This window comes from Varanus komodoensis, unplaced genomic scaffold (genome assembly GCF_004798865.1).
Source record: "Varanus komodoensis strain SLA01 unplaced genomic scaffold, ASM479886v1 scaffold1, whole genome shotgun sequence".
In the NCBI taxonomy this organism is placed as follows: Eukaryota; Metazoa; Chordata; class Lepidosauria; order Squamata; family Varanidae; genus Varanus; species Varanus komodoensis.
The window spans coordinates 46,488,007-46,502,455 of NW_025335268.1; the positions used below are offsets into that span (position 1 = coordinate 46,488,007).

At 37.5% G+C, this 14,449-nt stretch overlaps 1 protein-coding gene across 25 annotated transcripts in view; it reads right to left on the minus strand.

Annotated features, from left to right (window-relative positions):
- Positions 1–1,035: 1,035 nt before the first annotated feature.
- The window catches only part of EYA4 (EYA transcriptional coactivator and phosphatase 4), a 162,144-nt gene continuing 148,730 nt past the window's right edge, over positions 1,036–14,449 (minus strand). For 17 of the 25 annotated variants that reach the window (XM_044424244.1, XM_044424227.1, XM_044424235.1 and 14 more), the window contains 4 exons: positions 12,984–13,098; positions 10,123–10,244; positions 8,813–8,913; positions 1,036–6,154 (listed from right to left, as the gene is read on the minus strand). In XM_044424244.1, the coding sequence (XP_044280179.1) occupies positions 6,074–6,154; positions 8,813–8,913; positions 10,123–10,244; positions 12,984–13,098 (419 nt within the window). In that variant the 3' untranslated portion in view covers positions 1,036–6,073. The other 8 variants (XM_044424219.1, XM_044424294.1, XM_044424283.1 and 5 more) reach the window with 4 other exon arrangements.

A 14,449-nucleotide genomic window follows, 5' to 3' on the forward strand; every position in this document is an offset into this window, starting at 1 on the left:
ACCCCTTCATTTATTGTAAAGTCTTAAGCATGGAGCTACCCCTGAAAACAGTTCAGAAACTTCAAGTTGTGCAAAATTCAACAGCCAGAATTTGGACCAGTTCATCTCAATGAAGATCACATTAATTTGTTGGCTCTCTCTGTGCTACTGAGCCCAGTTCAAGCTGTTGGCTATCAGCGTAAAACTGGGGCCAAAATACTCAAGGCTCCACTTCCTAGCATGATCTTCTCCTGTGCACCGAGATCTACAGTGGAGGTCTATCTATGAATACCATTAATAGAAGCCATACACTATGTATTTACGAAGGAGGTGGCCTTTCCCCGGTGCTGTCCTCCGACAGGGCATACAGAATCACTGACAGTGTGCTTATGTACATCAGGTGCTGGGGAACATGGGCAGCAGTGTACTTTTGTCCAGCCTGCAGATTTCTCATGGCCACTATTAAACAGAATACTAGAGGAACCTTGCATCCTATCCAGCACAGCTTTTCTTACTTTAATTGGCTGCATTATTTTCTTATGCCAACTTAAATCTTTCATTGTAACATTTTATAATTTTACAATTTAGTTTTTAAACTGAATTGTTGTGTTGTTTGGATTGCTGATGAAGAGTTGCTGTTTAAATTATGGCTTAATATGTTACTGTGGGGGGGGGGTTGGCTTTTAAATGCTGTATACAGCACTTTGGAATCCTTTATGGATGAATGGTTGTTTTATAGATTAAGAAGAATTATACTAGAAACATAAATCAGATTCATACCAGTTTATAAATAGCTCAGAGAATTAGTTTCCTGGGAAGAGAAAAATGACAAGTTCAGGCCTATAGTACAGAGTTGCTAGTTTCTCTTTTTCTTATCCCCTTAAAAGCTGATCAGTAGGTTTTTCATCTTTTCAAATTAAAATGTCTCTAAATTTGCATTCCAGATGCCTTGCATATATTCCTTCAGATCTGGACATTTGTCTGTACACAGCTCAAGTCAATGAATGCCACAAAAAGAACAATTTCATGCAGAAAATCAAATATAGTGCTGCATGGTGATGGTGCAAAAATGACATTTCCACATGTATTTATTGAGAAATGGTAAAGATATACATTTTTACAAGCATTCAATATTAATTTACATTGTTTTAAATAATGTTAGATCCAGATAAGTCAAGACTTACATTACATAGACCCTTGGCTTCAACAGATCCACAAGGTTGCTATTGCTGGGAGTTCAAATGCAGTATTGGCTCATGTCAGTTAAGTTCCTCTTGAAAAACACTAAATACCACATTTATTCAAGCATCTAGACATGGCTCTAACCCGCCCCCCCCCATTACTCTGAAATGAAATTTGTATCTAAAACTGCAGTGGGCATAGCCTACACATTCTCTACATGCAGAGAGAGATAAATTGGTTAGATTGTGTTGTCTGACCTATTTCTGGAGCATTTACTTCATTGTTTGAGTTTGGACAAATCTTTAAATGCACACTTAATGATATTTTGGTTGGTCCTAAAATAGTTATTGCTCTACTATAAGTTTCACAAACATTCTGATATTGCTTCTTTCTGTGTTCTTGTTCCTACTTATGAAACGGACCGTGCAACTGCAGGGCATGAAAGGCTTGTGCATTTGACAGTTAATAAGAGCCGGCTGCCTACATGCCTTCCATTGCAGATAATGGCTGAGGTGTCACAATTTGTATATTATTAGCCAAGGTCCAGCGAGAAAGAGAGAAGGAAGGGACCACTGAGCCCTAAGGGGAGAGATTGTGCCCCATGTTTTTGTGCACAATCTGCATATTGCATTTTTCACTTTAGTGGTTTACTGAATCGAATTCATCTATCCCATTTTCCATATATTTACATCAAATAAAATTGTGCTGTATTTCTGTATCTCAAGCACAATATTCAAAGTGCTTAATAGTTAAGTGCTGAATCTTTTTTTTCCCTTTTTTAAACTGGTACAGCAATGGTAAAGGCACAATGTTCAGTATTTTAATTGCACAACCTTTTAAAACACAGAATGCTTTTGTTTCTCTTTAGATAAGGATGTAGGGGGGCAGGGGTTTGATTGCATATACATCTATACTGAGATAAAATATAGTGACAATACAAATGACCAAATTTCAATTAGCACAAAACCATGCATTATTTAGAAGAGTTTGACATAACTTAAATTGTAGCATGGCTAAAGATGTGAGGAGCCCTCTCCCACCAGTTCCGACTCCAATAAATTCATCAAATCTCACTGTCATTACTTCAATTTCCCTCAAAAGTTATTACAAATGTTTTACCAGGGAAACCTACCCTGTTTTGCTTCACATCCAAATTTTTCATGCAGACAGTTTTGCCACCTAGCTCAGCATCCTGACCCAGTTTACTCCTCTATCTAGAGTTTTGGCAATTTTGATCCCCTTGCATTCTCTAGGTCAATCTCCCTCAATCTGGTACCCTCCCATTCAGTATGGCCAATGGGCAAGGATGCAGAGTTGCAGCTCAAGGCATATGGAAGTCACCAAATTGGGGAAGGCTGCTGCATATGATACAGAGTACTTCAGTTTTATGAAATTTTGAGACTCGTAATATTATTGAAACAGTATATGGAAGACTTAGTGAAGAACAGATTGGAATGGAGTTGATTCATCTTCTAACCATGTAATTCCATGAACTGGATATTACTTCTAAATGAATGAAACAAAAACACCCATATGGTGTAGTCGTTTTATATAATTGTATCAAAATAAGGTAGTTCTGCAGATAAGTCAGTTTTCATTCTATATGTGCCATTTCATTCTTTAAAAAACTTAAAGAAAAAATCTAAAAGAAATGTACATTTACAGCTCAATTTGACAAAATAAGAGTCTTTTAATTAAGTAATTAAAAAACAAAGCAAATCTTGAATGAGGGTACAATTATAAGTGGTTGGAAAACTACACCTAAGAGGCAGTTATTTCAGATTTTAAATCACAGGCTTCATGGACAACTCCTTATCAGTACCATGTTTAGTGAACAGGGCAACCCTTCATCTACCTCCACCCCACCTCTACACACACCAAGGCTACAACTTTAATAACTCTGTCTTTGGACAGGTTTACTGAATGTTTGCTGTAGTTGTGAAAATACCTTTCCACATGCCATTAAGAGAATCAGCAACTCTGAACCTCTAAAGCTGTTGTGAATTTTGTGAATGCAGAACAGAGTACAGAGGAGAAACTTAGTTTGCAGGCCTCTGCACATTTCCCTGAAAATAAGCTCCACTGAACACAAGGGGACCAGCTTCTGGCATGAATAGGCGTGCATGACATTGCAACCAGCTCAGATTTAATATTCACATTTTTAAACCAATTCAAATATGAACACATATATATGAAGAACAAATCCTCTCCTCTTTTGCTGTGTCCCAGAAGGTACCTGGTTTTGTGTAGCTTATGTAGCAATTCTATGCATGCCTATTTCGAATTATGCACCATGGAATTCCATGGGACCTACTTCGAGGTAAATATATATAGGATTGCACCCTTAATCATTGTAAAGTATTCACACTTATCAGACTGGGCAACAAGAATGGGTTACATTTTACAGTACAAATAAAGCTATACCTATACCTTTCAATCTCTGAGGCTATGAAACATGTTTTATTATTCTGCTAGTAACCATATGCATAGTCACTGCAAAATGGGATTGAACATCTTTCATCATGTAGTATTATAAAGGATCTTCTGCACCAAAATCTGTTGCATGAAAAATGTTGACACTGATTAACACTGAAACCATAAATCAAAGAACACGAATCTTGGGAGAGGCATGTATTATTTTCTCTAATGAATATATATTAGCAAATTAACATGATCCAGACAAATACCCCAAAGCATAATTGCCTGCAGGAGGAAATCTACATGGAACTCAGTGGAGCCTCATTTTCTTCCACTCCCTGCCTGACTTCCCACAGCCAGCTGGGCAAGGGGTAAGTGGACCAGCCATTAATTGTAACAGAAGGCTGATGTAACTATCTGATCTCGCTCCTCTTGTCCCCAAGGTCCCAACCCACAAGGTCCATATAACTAAGAGAGGAGTAACTTCTTAACTGAGACCTGAGGAGAAGAAAAGGAATTTGTAGATGGATTGTATTTATAGAGACATTTTTATACTTCCCTTTGACCCTAACAAGAGCCCCCAAGGCGATTTATGAAAGAAGTACCATAAAATGCAAGTAAAAATACCCTCCAAGCCCCTAGAATGAAAGCACAGCATCACAATCTAGAAGAGTAGAATTAAAACCTTCAATCTCAATTAAAAGCTAAGCAGAATCAACGTATTTTCACTGCCTGCCAAAAATCATAAGAGATGGGGTTAGTTTCATTTCTCTTGGGAGTGAATTCAATAACCAGGGTGCTGGCATAGACAGAGTAAATGGAAAACAAACTCCCCTTTCCTTGTGTACCAAAGCTTGCATACTGTGGTTATGTATGCCCAGAATCTGGAGTAATTTATGGGCTGGAGCCATGGAGTGAACAAGAAATGCTGGACAGATCTATAGGACACACACATAATGCAAGTATATATTACTAAAAATGTTAAGCACGTATCTGTGTCTGCTGGTCTGGGAGGAGAAGCAAGAAGTCAACTGAGGCTCATGTTGATCCCTACATGCAGGCTCAGAACCAGCTGGAAAGGATTTATATGAACTGGACATTGGTCTTTAGCCATACCATATAGTGAAGTGTCCAAATACGAAATTTCGAGTTCCATAGGCAATTTAATTTTAATTTTAGAAGCATATGATTCCTGTTCTAGGCTTCCAGAATGGAGTGGTATCATTTGCTTTGTCTGAGGTCTCTTTTTTGTTAAGTCTAATGAAGTCTGGAACTGAATTAGTGTTCCCTTTCCTTTCTGAATTGGCATTATTTTAACTTGAAGAATACCTTTGAATAGTACCCAATCATGTTTACATGTAAGTTACTGCCTGTTAAGTCTACTAAATCATAATTTTAGACTAGATACATGGGAAGTAGTCTACATCTTTTTTATATAAAATCAAACACATTGCAGCACAAATAAGTCATAAATTCAGTTCTTTGTTTTCTTTAAAGATCAAATAGAGAAAAATTCTCAAGTAACCAGCTATTTTATTTTTTTCCTCTCAACAATACCCAATATCATTCCAGCTTCTTGATGTTTTCTTAACTTCCTTCCTATAGTCAGTGGAATTATTAAGAAACTAAATAAAAACACTAACTTTAAATTATTATACTTTTTTTACTTACTGCAACAAACCTTTAAGTGCTTTTGATGCAGTACTGCTCCTTGATTATTTGAATTTGAAATTTGGTCATGTCAAAAATTATCACAAAGATTTATTTTTATCTACATATTTTAAACCAATGTTACATTGTAACACACAAACAAGATCTTGTCGTTTAAGGCACAACACATCATTATGCACATTCTATTTGCCAAACTTATAAAAGAGAGAATAATTATTATATACCCCCCATCCCATACACCTCCAAAACAAAAGAAATAAATTGCATCCATTTCCAAAGTCAGCTGCTAATAAAGTCACAGTAAATTATTTTCATCAATAATTTACACATATTACATATCTAGACAGGATTGTCATCATACAGTCTGAGTGCATTCCAATTCAGATTTTCTGGGTTAGGTAGGTAGACGAAAGTTTGATTCAAACCTCAGTGCTGAGAATATATCCCATAGTGAGGAATGCTGTTGAATACCACCCTTGTTGATCAGAAAATGCATGTTACTGCTTTCCCAGTCTGAGTCCATTGCAAAAAAATGTTGACTCTGGCTGGGTTCATTTGGTGCGTACCAGCAACCTCCTTTTATAGTTCTTGAATCATCAAAAATGTTGTGTATGTAAGACCATATAGAGAATCCTTGTGTAGAATTAAGCGTTGTAACTCCATTCAGTGATCTGAATTCTTCACAATAGAATTTTCATTCTGAATATTGCTTTTCTTTCTTAAGACCATACATAAGTATAAAGCCAGAGGCATTGTATCACACATGAAAAAAATTCAGTGTACTTCAAAATGTAGAAAGAATTTGTCAGCTATGGTACAACAGTTACAAATACTCCAATTCCAGCGCTTGGTGTAGAGCCAAGAGGTCCGAGTGACTAGATATCCTCCAGAAAGGCATGTTGTGCTGTGTTAGTTAAGGGGGAAAGGTAAGAAAAAATGAGCAATATCTTTTGCACATCACCTACATTTGCTTTCATATGCTTTTGAGTATTTTGGAATTACTCTGAGTTTTCTTAGTAAGACAAAGACAAAAACATACAAACCCAAGGGCATATAGATCTGAACTTGAATTTTACAGTAAGGAGTTTTGGAAAAGACCATTTTATTTTTACTGAGGCTGGGTAAGGAATAATTCTGTTGTTTCATTTATGAAATAATTATTAATGATCATCTAATGTGTGCATTTTTGGAGGAAATAATATAATTGTCTGCTCATCTGCAGAACAGCTATGGTGTATAAAGCATCCTCTTTTCATCAATTCATTCATTTCTATACCACCTAGAAAGCCAAAGTTCCCTTGATGGTTCACAGTACGTCCTTTTGAATCTTCCTGTAGGAAGCTTTACTCCTTGAAAGGAGATGCAGAAAGTGAACCAGAAGAATGGCAACCAGTTCTTTCCCCAACTGGGGAAATTTAAAAAAATCCTGTGTGCCTATTGTTATGTGACCCATTTTCAGTAGCCAATTATGGAATTGTTTCCAGTGAACTAGTATTTTACTAAATAACAAATATCTACTTTTATGTGCTCAACAGCTTTTAGTATGATTGTGAAGTATCAGTTTCTACTAAGCTGTGAAGCAAAATCTTATAAAAATTATGTTAGAAATTTTTAAAATACAAATTAATGTTGTGCACAGGTGGATTGCACTTTAGGAACCTTACTTTAACTCAGTTCAGATTTATTTGTGAAGAATTAACATTCATTTATTCTTCCACAATTGTTCATGCAAGCAATGGGTAGTTAGAGGAAAGCATGCCAACCTTAAAAGTAAAGAAACCAACCACCTGGTTTTTCGAACAGGCTAAAAGACAATCCCAGCAATTTTACTGTATCTAAACAGGCAACCATTTGGAACCAGCATTTAATTGCCAATAAAAATGCAATGGAGCAAATCCAGAAGATCTACTGGATATTTTAGAAATGACATGTTCTTTAGTTTTCCTATCTAGGATTAACATTTCTTAATATTATGTCATGAAGCATACCCCCTTGCCACATTTCTACAGATTAGTCTTAAATGCTGAATGTGTTGAAATCTAGAATGTTGGAAAAAATCCAGCTTGGTTTGAAGATGCTAATTAAAGAGTGGTGAAATGTTTGTGTTATAATCACAAATATGTAGTATGTAATCAAGTATGTAGCAGTAAGTTCTTGGCACTGCATTCTGTGTATCAATTGTTATCTGGATAATCACTAATTTGGGAAATAACCTCAACTGATTACTTGTGGTAGAAGCTAGAGAGGGGAGTGCACTATTGGTTCTCTAGGACCTCTTGGTGGTATTCTACACCACTGATCATGATGCTTGGCTGATGTCATGTGGAAATCCTGAACCAGTGTCTTGCTACAGTGGGTAATAATTTGCAGTAGGCAAATAGCTGAGCAGGGACTAGAATTACCCTGAGAGCTCCATGGCTGAGCAGGGACTAGAACCTGGAGCTCTCAGATTCCCATTCCAATACCCTGACCACTATGCTACACTCTTCCATATTTTGTAAACAATATAACACCAGTTTTGAAACAGCTGAGGTGATTTCCATTTTATTCCCAAGCTCAAGTTATTGCTCTTACCGATAAAGCCCTAAATAGTTTAGGGCAGGGTATCTGAAAGATTTCATCTCTCAACATGAGCCTGTCCAAAATGTGCGTTTTTCATCTGAGGCCTACCTCTAAGGCATGTCCAATTCCTACAGTCACTTGTGGGAAACTTGCTTTGCTGCAACTAAACTAAACAGAGTCTTTTGTATATTAGTGTCCCAGCTGTGGAATGCCCTTTCCAGGAAGACTAGCCTAGCCTTTGGATAGCAGGTGAATACAATGATGTTCTTCTGTGCTTTTAATAGTTAAGCCTGTCCTTTCTTATTATCCTTTTTATTTTAAAACATATTTTAGGGTATGGTATTTTATGTATTTCATTCTTGGTTACTTTATAATTCAGCAGTTATTTACCAGAGAGATAATCCCAGTTTATTATAAATAATAATGTCAAATGCAAACTTTGATGGCACAGAACTATCCCAAATGCAACATTCCCTTTGGATATGGAAATGTCTCTTTGCTTATGGATATCTGTGACTATAAAACAATCTTTGTTCAATACAATGGAGGGAACAGCTCTAAGCAAATGGGATTATAGGTGAAGCAACCCCTCTGTGTGATATCAATTAATCAAATTTTTCAAAAATACTTTACAGCTTTTACTTTGTAATGGCTGATTTCTAGCATGTTTCCCATTACTTTTCCAAATTTGCCAAATAAACTTTTGCATGCATTTCTTCATATCATTCATAAAACTTATTCTACTGTGTCTTACAAATCTTTTCGGCAGGTTTAATTTACTTGAATTCAGTGAGTTACTCACTTGATCTATCTTCATAACATGCAAGTCATCATAAAGCATATGCTTGATCCAAATGGTTTGATTATAGGCCTTAAGACTGGCTTTTGGCATCTAAAAACTTGAATTATTTGCCAAATATGCCACACCAACAGAAATGCAAACAGAGTAAGCCTGCATCAATAACTACGTATCACACCAACATTTTGGGAGACAGGTTACCTTTTTTGCTGCCTGTTCTTCTTCTACACCATCCCCAATTACAACATATACTACTTTTCTGCCAAACCTTTGCATTATTCGTTCAAAGCAACTTTCTTTTCCTGGAAGATAAATAAGATACAGTTCAGAGAGAAGTTACCTGGTTAGCTGCATGTTCCTCATCTCGGCCATCTCCAATCACAACATAAGTTATGTTAGTGCCAAACCTGGACACTATACGCTCAAAACAGCTTTCTTTGCCTGAAAAACAATGCACTACTTGAGCTATCAAAGAGAGGTTTCAGAAAGATCTATAAAAGGCTAGCAGAGTAGTGCTAAAGGTAAGGAGTCTCGAAACACAACATTATCACACCACTTGGCTTTGGTTACTCTTCAGTTAAAAACAACAACAAACTTCTCTGTAACCAAACATATGTATCTGATGATGTAACAATATAGACATTTCCCAAATAGCACAAAACTGAGTAAATTATAGCATGACACTGTAAAACAGCTTTCATTTGTCTGTGGAGATAACACTATCTTATTTTATACAGTTATGTGTCTTTTATATTGCTATTTATGTATTTTATTTATTTGTAAGCCACCCCGAGGCTTTGGCGAATGGGGCAGCCTAGAAATTCTCTAAATAAATAAATAACACTATCTGGTTTGTCGTGGCAGTCTATGGGTAGAGAGACTCCTGCAGAATAATGGTGAAACAAGATGCTAAGGTAGCAGTGTTGAATGCAGCACTGGGAAAGCCTTCTTTACTGAGCCATTTGGGCTGAAGTCTGAGTGGACTATACCTATGCAATCCTCTCTCTCTCTCTCTCTCTCTCTCTCTCTCTCTCTCTATGTTCTTCTCAGGTCTGACTTCTTCTGTTTATTCTTACTGTTAGCGCTACCATTTTGGTGTGCGGCTTGGAAGTAAGGAGTCCTCCTGGAACCTGACTACTCATAGAAAGACAGGAAAATACCTGGTGATTGAGGATCAAAGCCCTCCCTTCTCCAAACTCAGTGATGGACATTGCCTATCCAAATCCTGAAGAGGGGGATATCCTAAGGGTTGAACCAAATTTCTACATTTCAAGGTTGTCAGTTTCTAAATAAGGATTTTGCAGAAGTAAAACATATCCAGGATGATAATACAGTAGTCATTACAGTGATATGAAAATTACGTGCATTTAGTTTTGCTCCTCTGACTCTTCATGCATAGCTTTGGCACAATTCTCTTGCTTAGCCCCAACCAAAAATCTCATATTACTGGGAATGGAGATTGGAACTCATTCACAAAACAATGTAAGCTTAAGGGAGACAAGTTTTCTTACCTATTTTAGTTGCACTGTAAATATTTTCAATAGGAAAAGCACCTCCTAAACTATACAGCAAAACTTTTGCAAGGGCTGGTATAAGTTGGGTTGTTGTTACCAAGACATTTACACAGTTACTCCTGTAGGGAAATAGAGCATAAATCTATGTAATTATATCATATATTTGTCTGTAAAAAGGTTATGCATCTGACATCAAAATTCTGTTATTCTCTTATCAGATTCAGCAAAAAGATTGCAACTGAATTTTATACAATGTTTTAAACAACTGACAACTGAATGCTACTTAACGACCAGAAATTAAGAGGTCCTTTTGTGCCAAATGTACAAAAGCATCTTAGCATTTTCTTTCAGGATGTTTCTACCAACAACTCACCCCACTGCTGAACTACAAAAATTATGTGTTTTACAACCTGCTGGAGTTTAAGTCTTGAACATGTACGATAAGCAATTTAATGAACTCTAGGAATGTGATTTTTTGTTCATATATCATTTGGATTTTGTTCTCAGGCAAGAATGGTGCTAAAAGCTCAAACACTGGCCAACAGTTCAGTGATAGAGGAAAAAGTTAGCAGAACTTTATGTAAGGCCTTTGAAACTGCAAGCAAGCTAGATTAAAAGTCATGATTCTCATTTAATTGTTTTAGATTCCTTTTATACAACTTGGAGGCACTGCAGTGTCAATTTGTGTCTCACTTTCCACTGGCCATCTGACATATGTATATTACTTATATCTCCTTTAACATTCACTGCTGCATCTTTGACTAATTTGCAAAGCCCATGCAACCTTTTGACAGGTCCAGGGTTTGGGTAATATACGTGTGAAACAGCATTTCTTAAAGAATGGGTTGTGATCCAAAACTGGGTTATAGAGCTGTTCCAGGTGGGCTTTAGCAGCTGCTCATTTCCCCCACTTATGTTTCCACTCGTGTTTCTTCTCTTATAGTCTGTCTGGCTTAAATTTTTAGTTGGCTCTGCTCTTCTCTAACCGTTTTTCCTATGATTAATAGGCAAAGCAAGCTGGTTTTGTTCAAGCCAGTTCATTGCATGCTGGAAGCTGGAGTTCTCTATCCTTCTCTCTGATGTCTGAACAGCAAATCCCAGCAGGAACAGAGAGGAAAGAGAGTGTTAAAGAAAGACAATTTTTTTACATGGGAAAAAACGATCAGCATTTTCATGCTTTTAACTTGCAGAAGCAGGGGAAATGTCAGTGTCCAATCCCAATCTTGCAGCTCCCTGACTTCCCTGGAAGTTTTGCAGGCAGTGACAGGTCCAGTGGTAGGGAAATGTATGTGCAGAGAGGTTATGGATGGAAAGCATGCATGCATGCATGCGGTAGTGAAGAATATGAGCGTGAATGAGAAAAAGGAAAGCAAGTTGATATCGTTAGGATAATGGAAAGAAGTGAAAGTTTTTACCTTGAAACTATTAAATAAATACATAAACTGAGGGCATACTCCTTTTAAGTGGAGAAATAATAAATTGTATGTGGGATCTGATTTTCACGAAATGAAGACTTTACAAAAATTGATCACAAGTCGGAATTTAACAAGGCCTATTCCTGCTTAAAACTGAATTTTACAAATTAAATGTAACATGTATAGCTTTTGTATATGTAAAAAATAAACATACAGAATGGTTCAGTTAGGCTGCAAAGATATGTACACTTACCTGGGTGTATGTCCCATTGAATTCAGTGGAGTTTACTTGTAGTTTTCACTGATCCCGTAGTAGGATACACTACAGTATGTGTATCCTACCTATGTATGTTGAATTTAATTGATTTGGAGTGGGTAATGATGATTGACTTGAATGGAAGTAATTATAACTGAAGGGAAACTAATTTTGGAGTCATCTGGGAAAAAAATAATTGAATAAGAAAATGGAAATGGATGAACTGGGATGGAGTGCAAATTAATTGGGGGTGATTTAGATGGGAATTAAGTGCAATTATTTTGTAGTGTTATGATTTGCTCATGGACAAATTGCCCTCTCATTAGTAATTGTAATATCCAATTAGTATAGTTTGTGATTGGTTCTGCCTACAGCTGCTACACCTGTGATTGGTGGGTCTCAATGATTTTCAACCCTCTGAAGGGGCTATATTGGTAGATTTAAGATCTTCTGGTTTACAAGAAACAGCATGTGTGGATGTGCCAACAGCCTAGAAAAGCCTTACTTAGCATTGCTTCAATTGTCTAAGAATTAGTTCTAAACAAATCATCATCATTTCACCTGATTTTCAGATAAACTAAGGAATTATTCAAATATTTATTTCACTCAGTGACTGTAACACCATCCTTATCATCATCACTACGTTTATATCCTGCCCCTTTTTCTTGTAAAATCCCCAAGATCCCTTCCTCTCCATTTTATTCAACCCTGTAAAGTAGAGCAGACAGAGAGTGAATGACTGGCCCAAAGTCACCCAGTGAGCCTCACAGTCAAGTAGGGACTAGAACTTGGATCCTGAGTTCCAGTCCAACACTCTAACCATTGCATCACACTGGCTAATATTAAATGATGACTTGCTGTGTAATACTGATTCTACAGCTTGAATGTCTGACCTTCATGCTATATGGACAGCTTAACAGTCTCAAACACATTTCCTGAAGCTGAAGGTTATTCTGAATAATTATAGGAAAGCTTGAAAAAGGGAAGGGACAGAGCTCAGTGGCAGGGAACAGACAAACGGTCCTAGGTTCATTGCCTAGCATCTCCAGGTTGAGCTGCAAAAATGTCCATTACACAGCCAGGACAGGTCAGTGAAGACAATGGTCAGACAGATAGGCCAATGACTGTGACCTGGTATAAGGCAACTTTTTATATGCCTAACTAGTCTGCTAAAATTAAACACTCACCTTGTACTTATAATTGACAATGATTTAAGTGCATTTGTCAGCCAGGAGTCAGTGAGAGCTTCAATCTCTGCTCTTAATTGTAGCCATGCATCTCTTTTTGCAGGGCCAAGGAGTCCTGATACATAGAGTAAAACAAACATTTAAGACCGCATTCTATTTTAACAGGAATTGTCAAAATCCAATGAAATTATATTGGGCTTTGATCCTAGATAAACTGAGCTTGTTATGTTATGTTAGTCGTGAAGTCGTGTCCAACCCATCACGACCCCATGGACAACATTCTTCCAGGCCTTCCTGTCCACGATCCTAAGGTCACGCTGACTGCTTCAGTGACTCCATCCAGCCACATCATTCTCTGCTGTTCCTTTCTTCTTTTGCCGTCAATTGTTCCCAGCATTAGGGTCTTCTCCAGTGAGAAACTGAGCTTATAATAGGCTATAAAATGCCAACAAATCCATTAAGGTTCTGAGATATTTTAAAAGGTAGGTGGAAATCTCTGGTGTAGAAGATGGCTCTTAACTTTTGACAGCAGCTAAAATGTCTATTGCATCATAGTGAAAAACTGTAATGTTTTTGTCTGATTATTTTTTGTAAAATGGGATGTCTATTATGATATAAATGACATACTATATAAAAGCAAGAGAGAATCATATGTTTGATAACAGATTTATTGGTAAATGTTGGTGGCTCAAGAATAGACTCTCTAGCTACTGGCAAGGATGGCTGGGAGCCATTCTCCACATAAGTCCCCTTGACAAGTAGGAATGGATGTCTTTGCTGGCTTTGGGCAGCAAAGATGGGCCACCTGCTTGGTGATTAACTTGGTAGCTTGTACCATGCTCAAGAGCCACTGCTAAGCAGACTGGGCAACTCTTGATCCATGATGCCTTTCTGTGTTTCCATATTGCAAACAGGGCTCTTCCCTACAGTGCAAAGGGGAGAAATCTCTGTCGGGGCAAAGTGCAGGAGCTTGCTTCCTGCAAGAAGGCAGCAGGAAGTCCCCAACAAGTTACCTCAGATCAGTATGGAAACTGATCCCCCTGTGCTATAGGGCACACACCGTGTTTGTGCAATGGGGAGTCTCTGACAGCTACAGCAAACTGAAATCAGGCTGCAATCATGGCTTTCAGGCAGAAACTTGTTCCTCCTTATGGAGTCTCCTGGGATACTGCCTGGAGGAATGAGGAGAAGGGAAGGAGCAAAGAATCTGCAATGAGTCCAGCCCTCTGTCAGGTGCATTGTGGCTACTGCATGAAACAACTGCCAGAGTGGGCAGCCATATCACAAAATCTTGGACACTGACTTCCATTTTTGAACTGTACCTAAAGTTATTTAAAACCTGGCATGTGCCCTTATTTAAATAAACAAAGAACTCTCCAGTCTATAGAAGCAGAGATCTAATGGTCCATCAAAATAGGAAAATGTGAGATTCCCCCTGCCCCTGGTATGAGCTTCTCTTAATATTT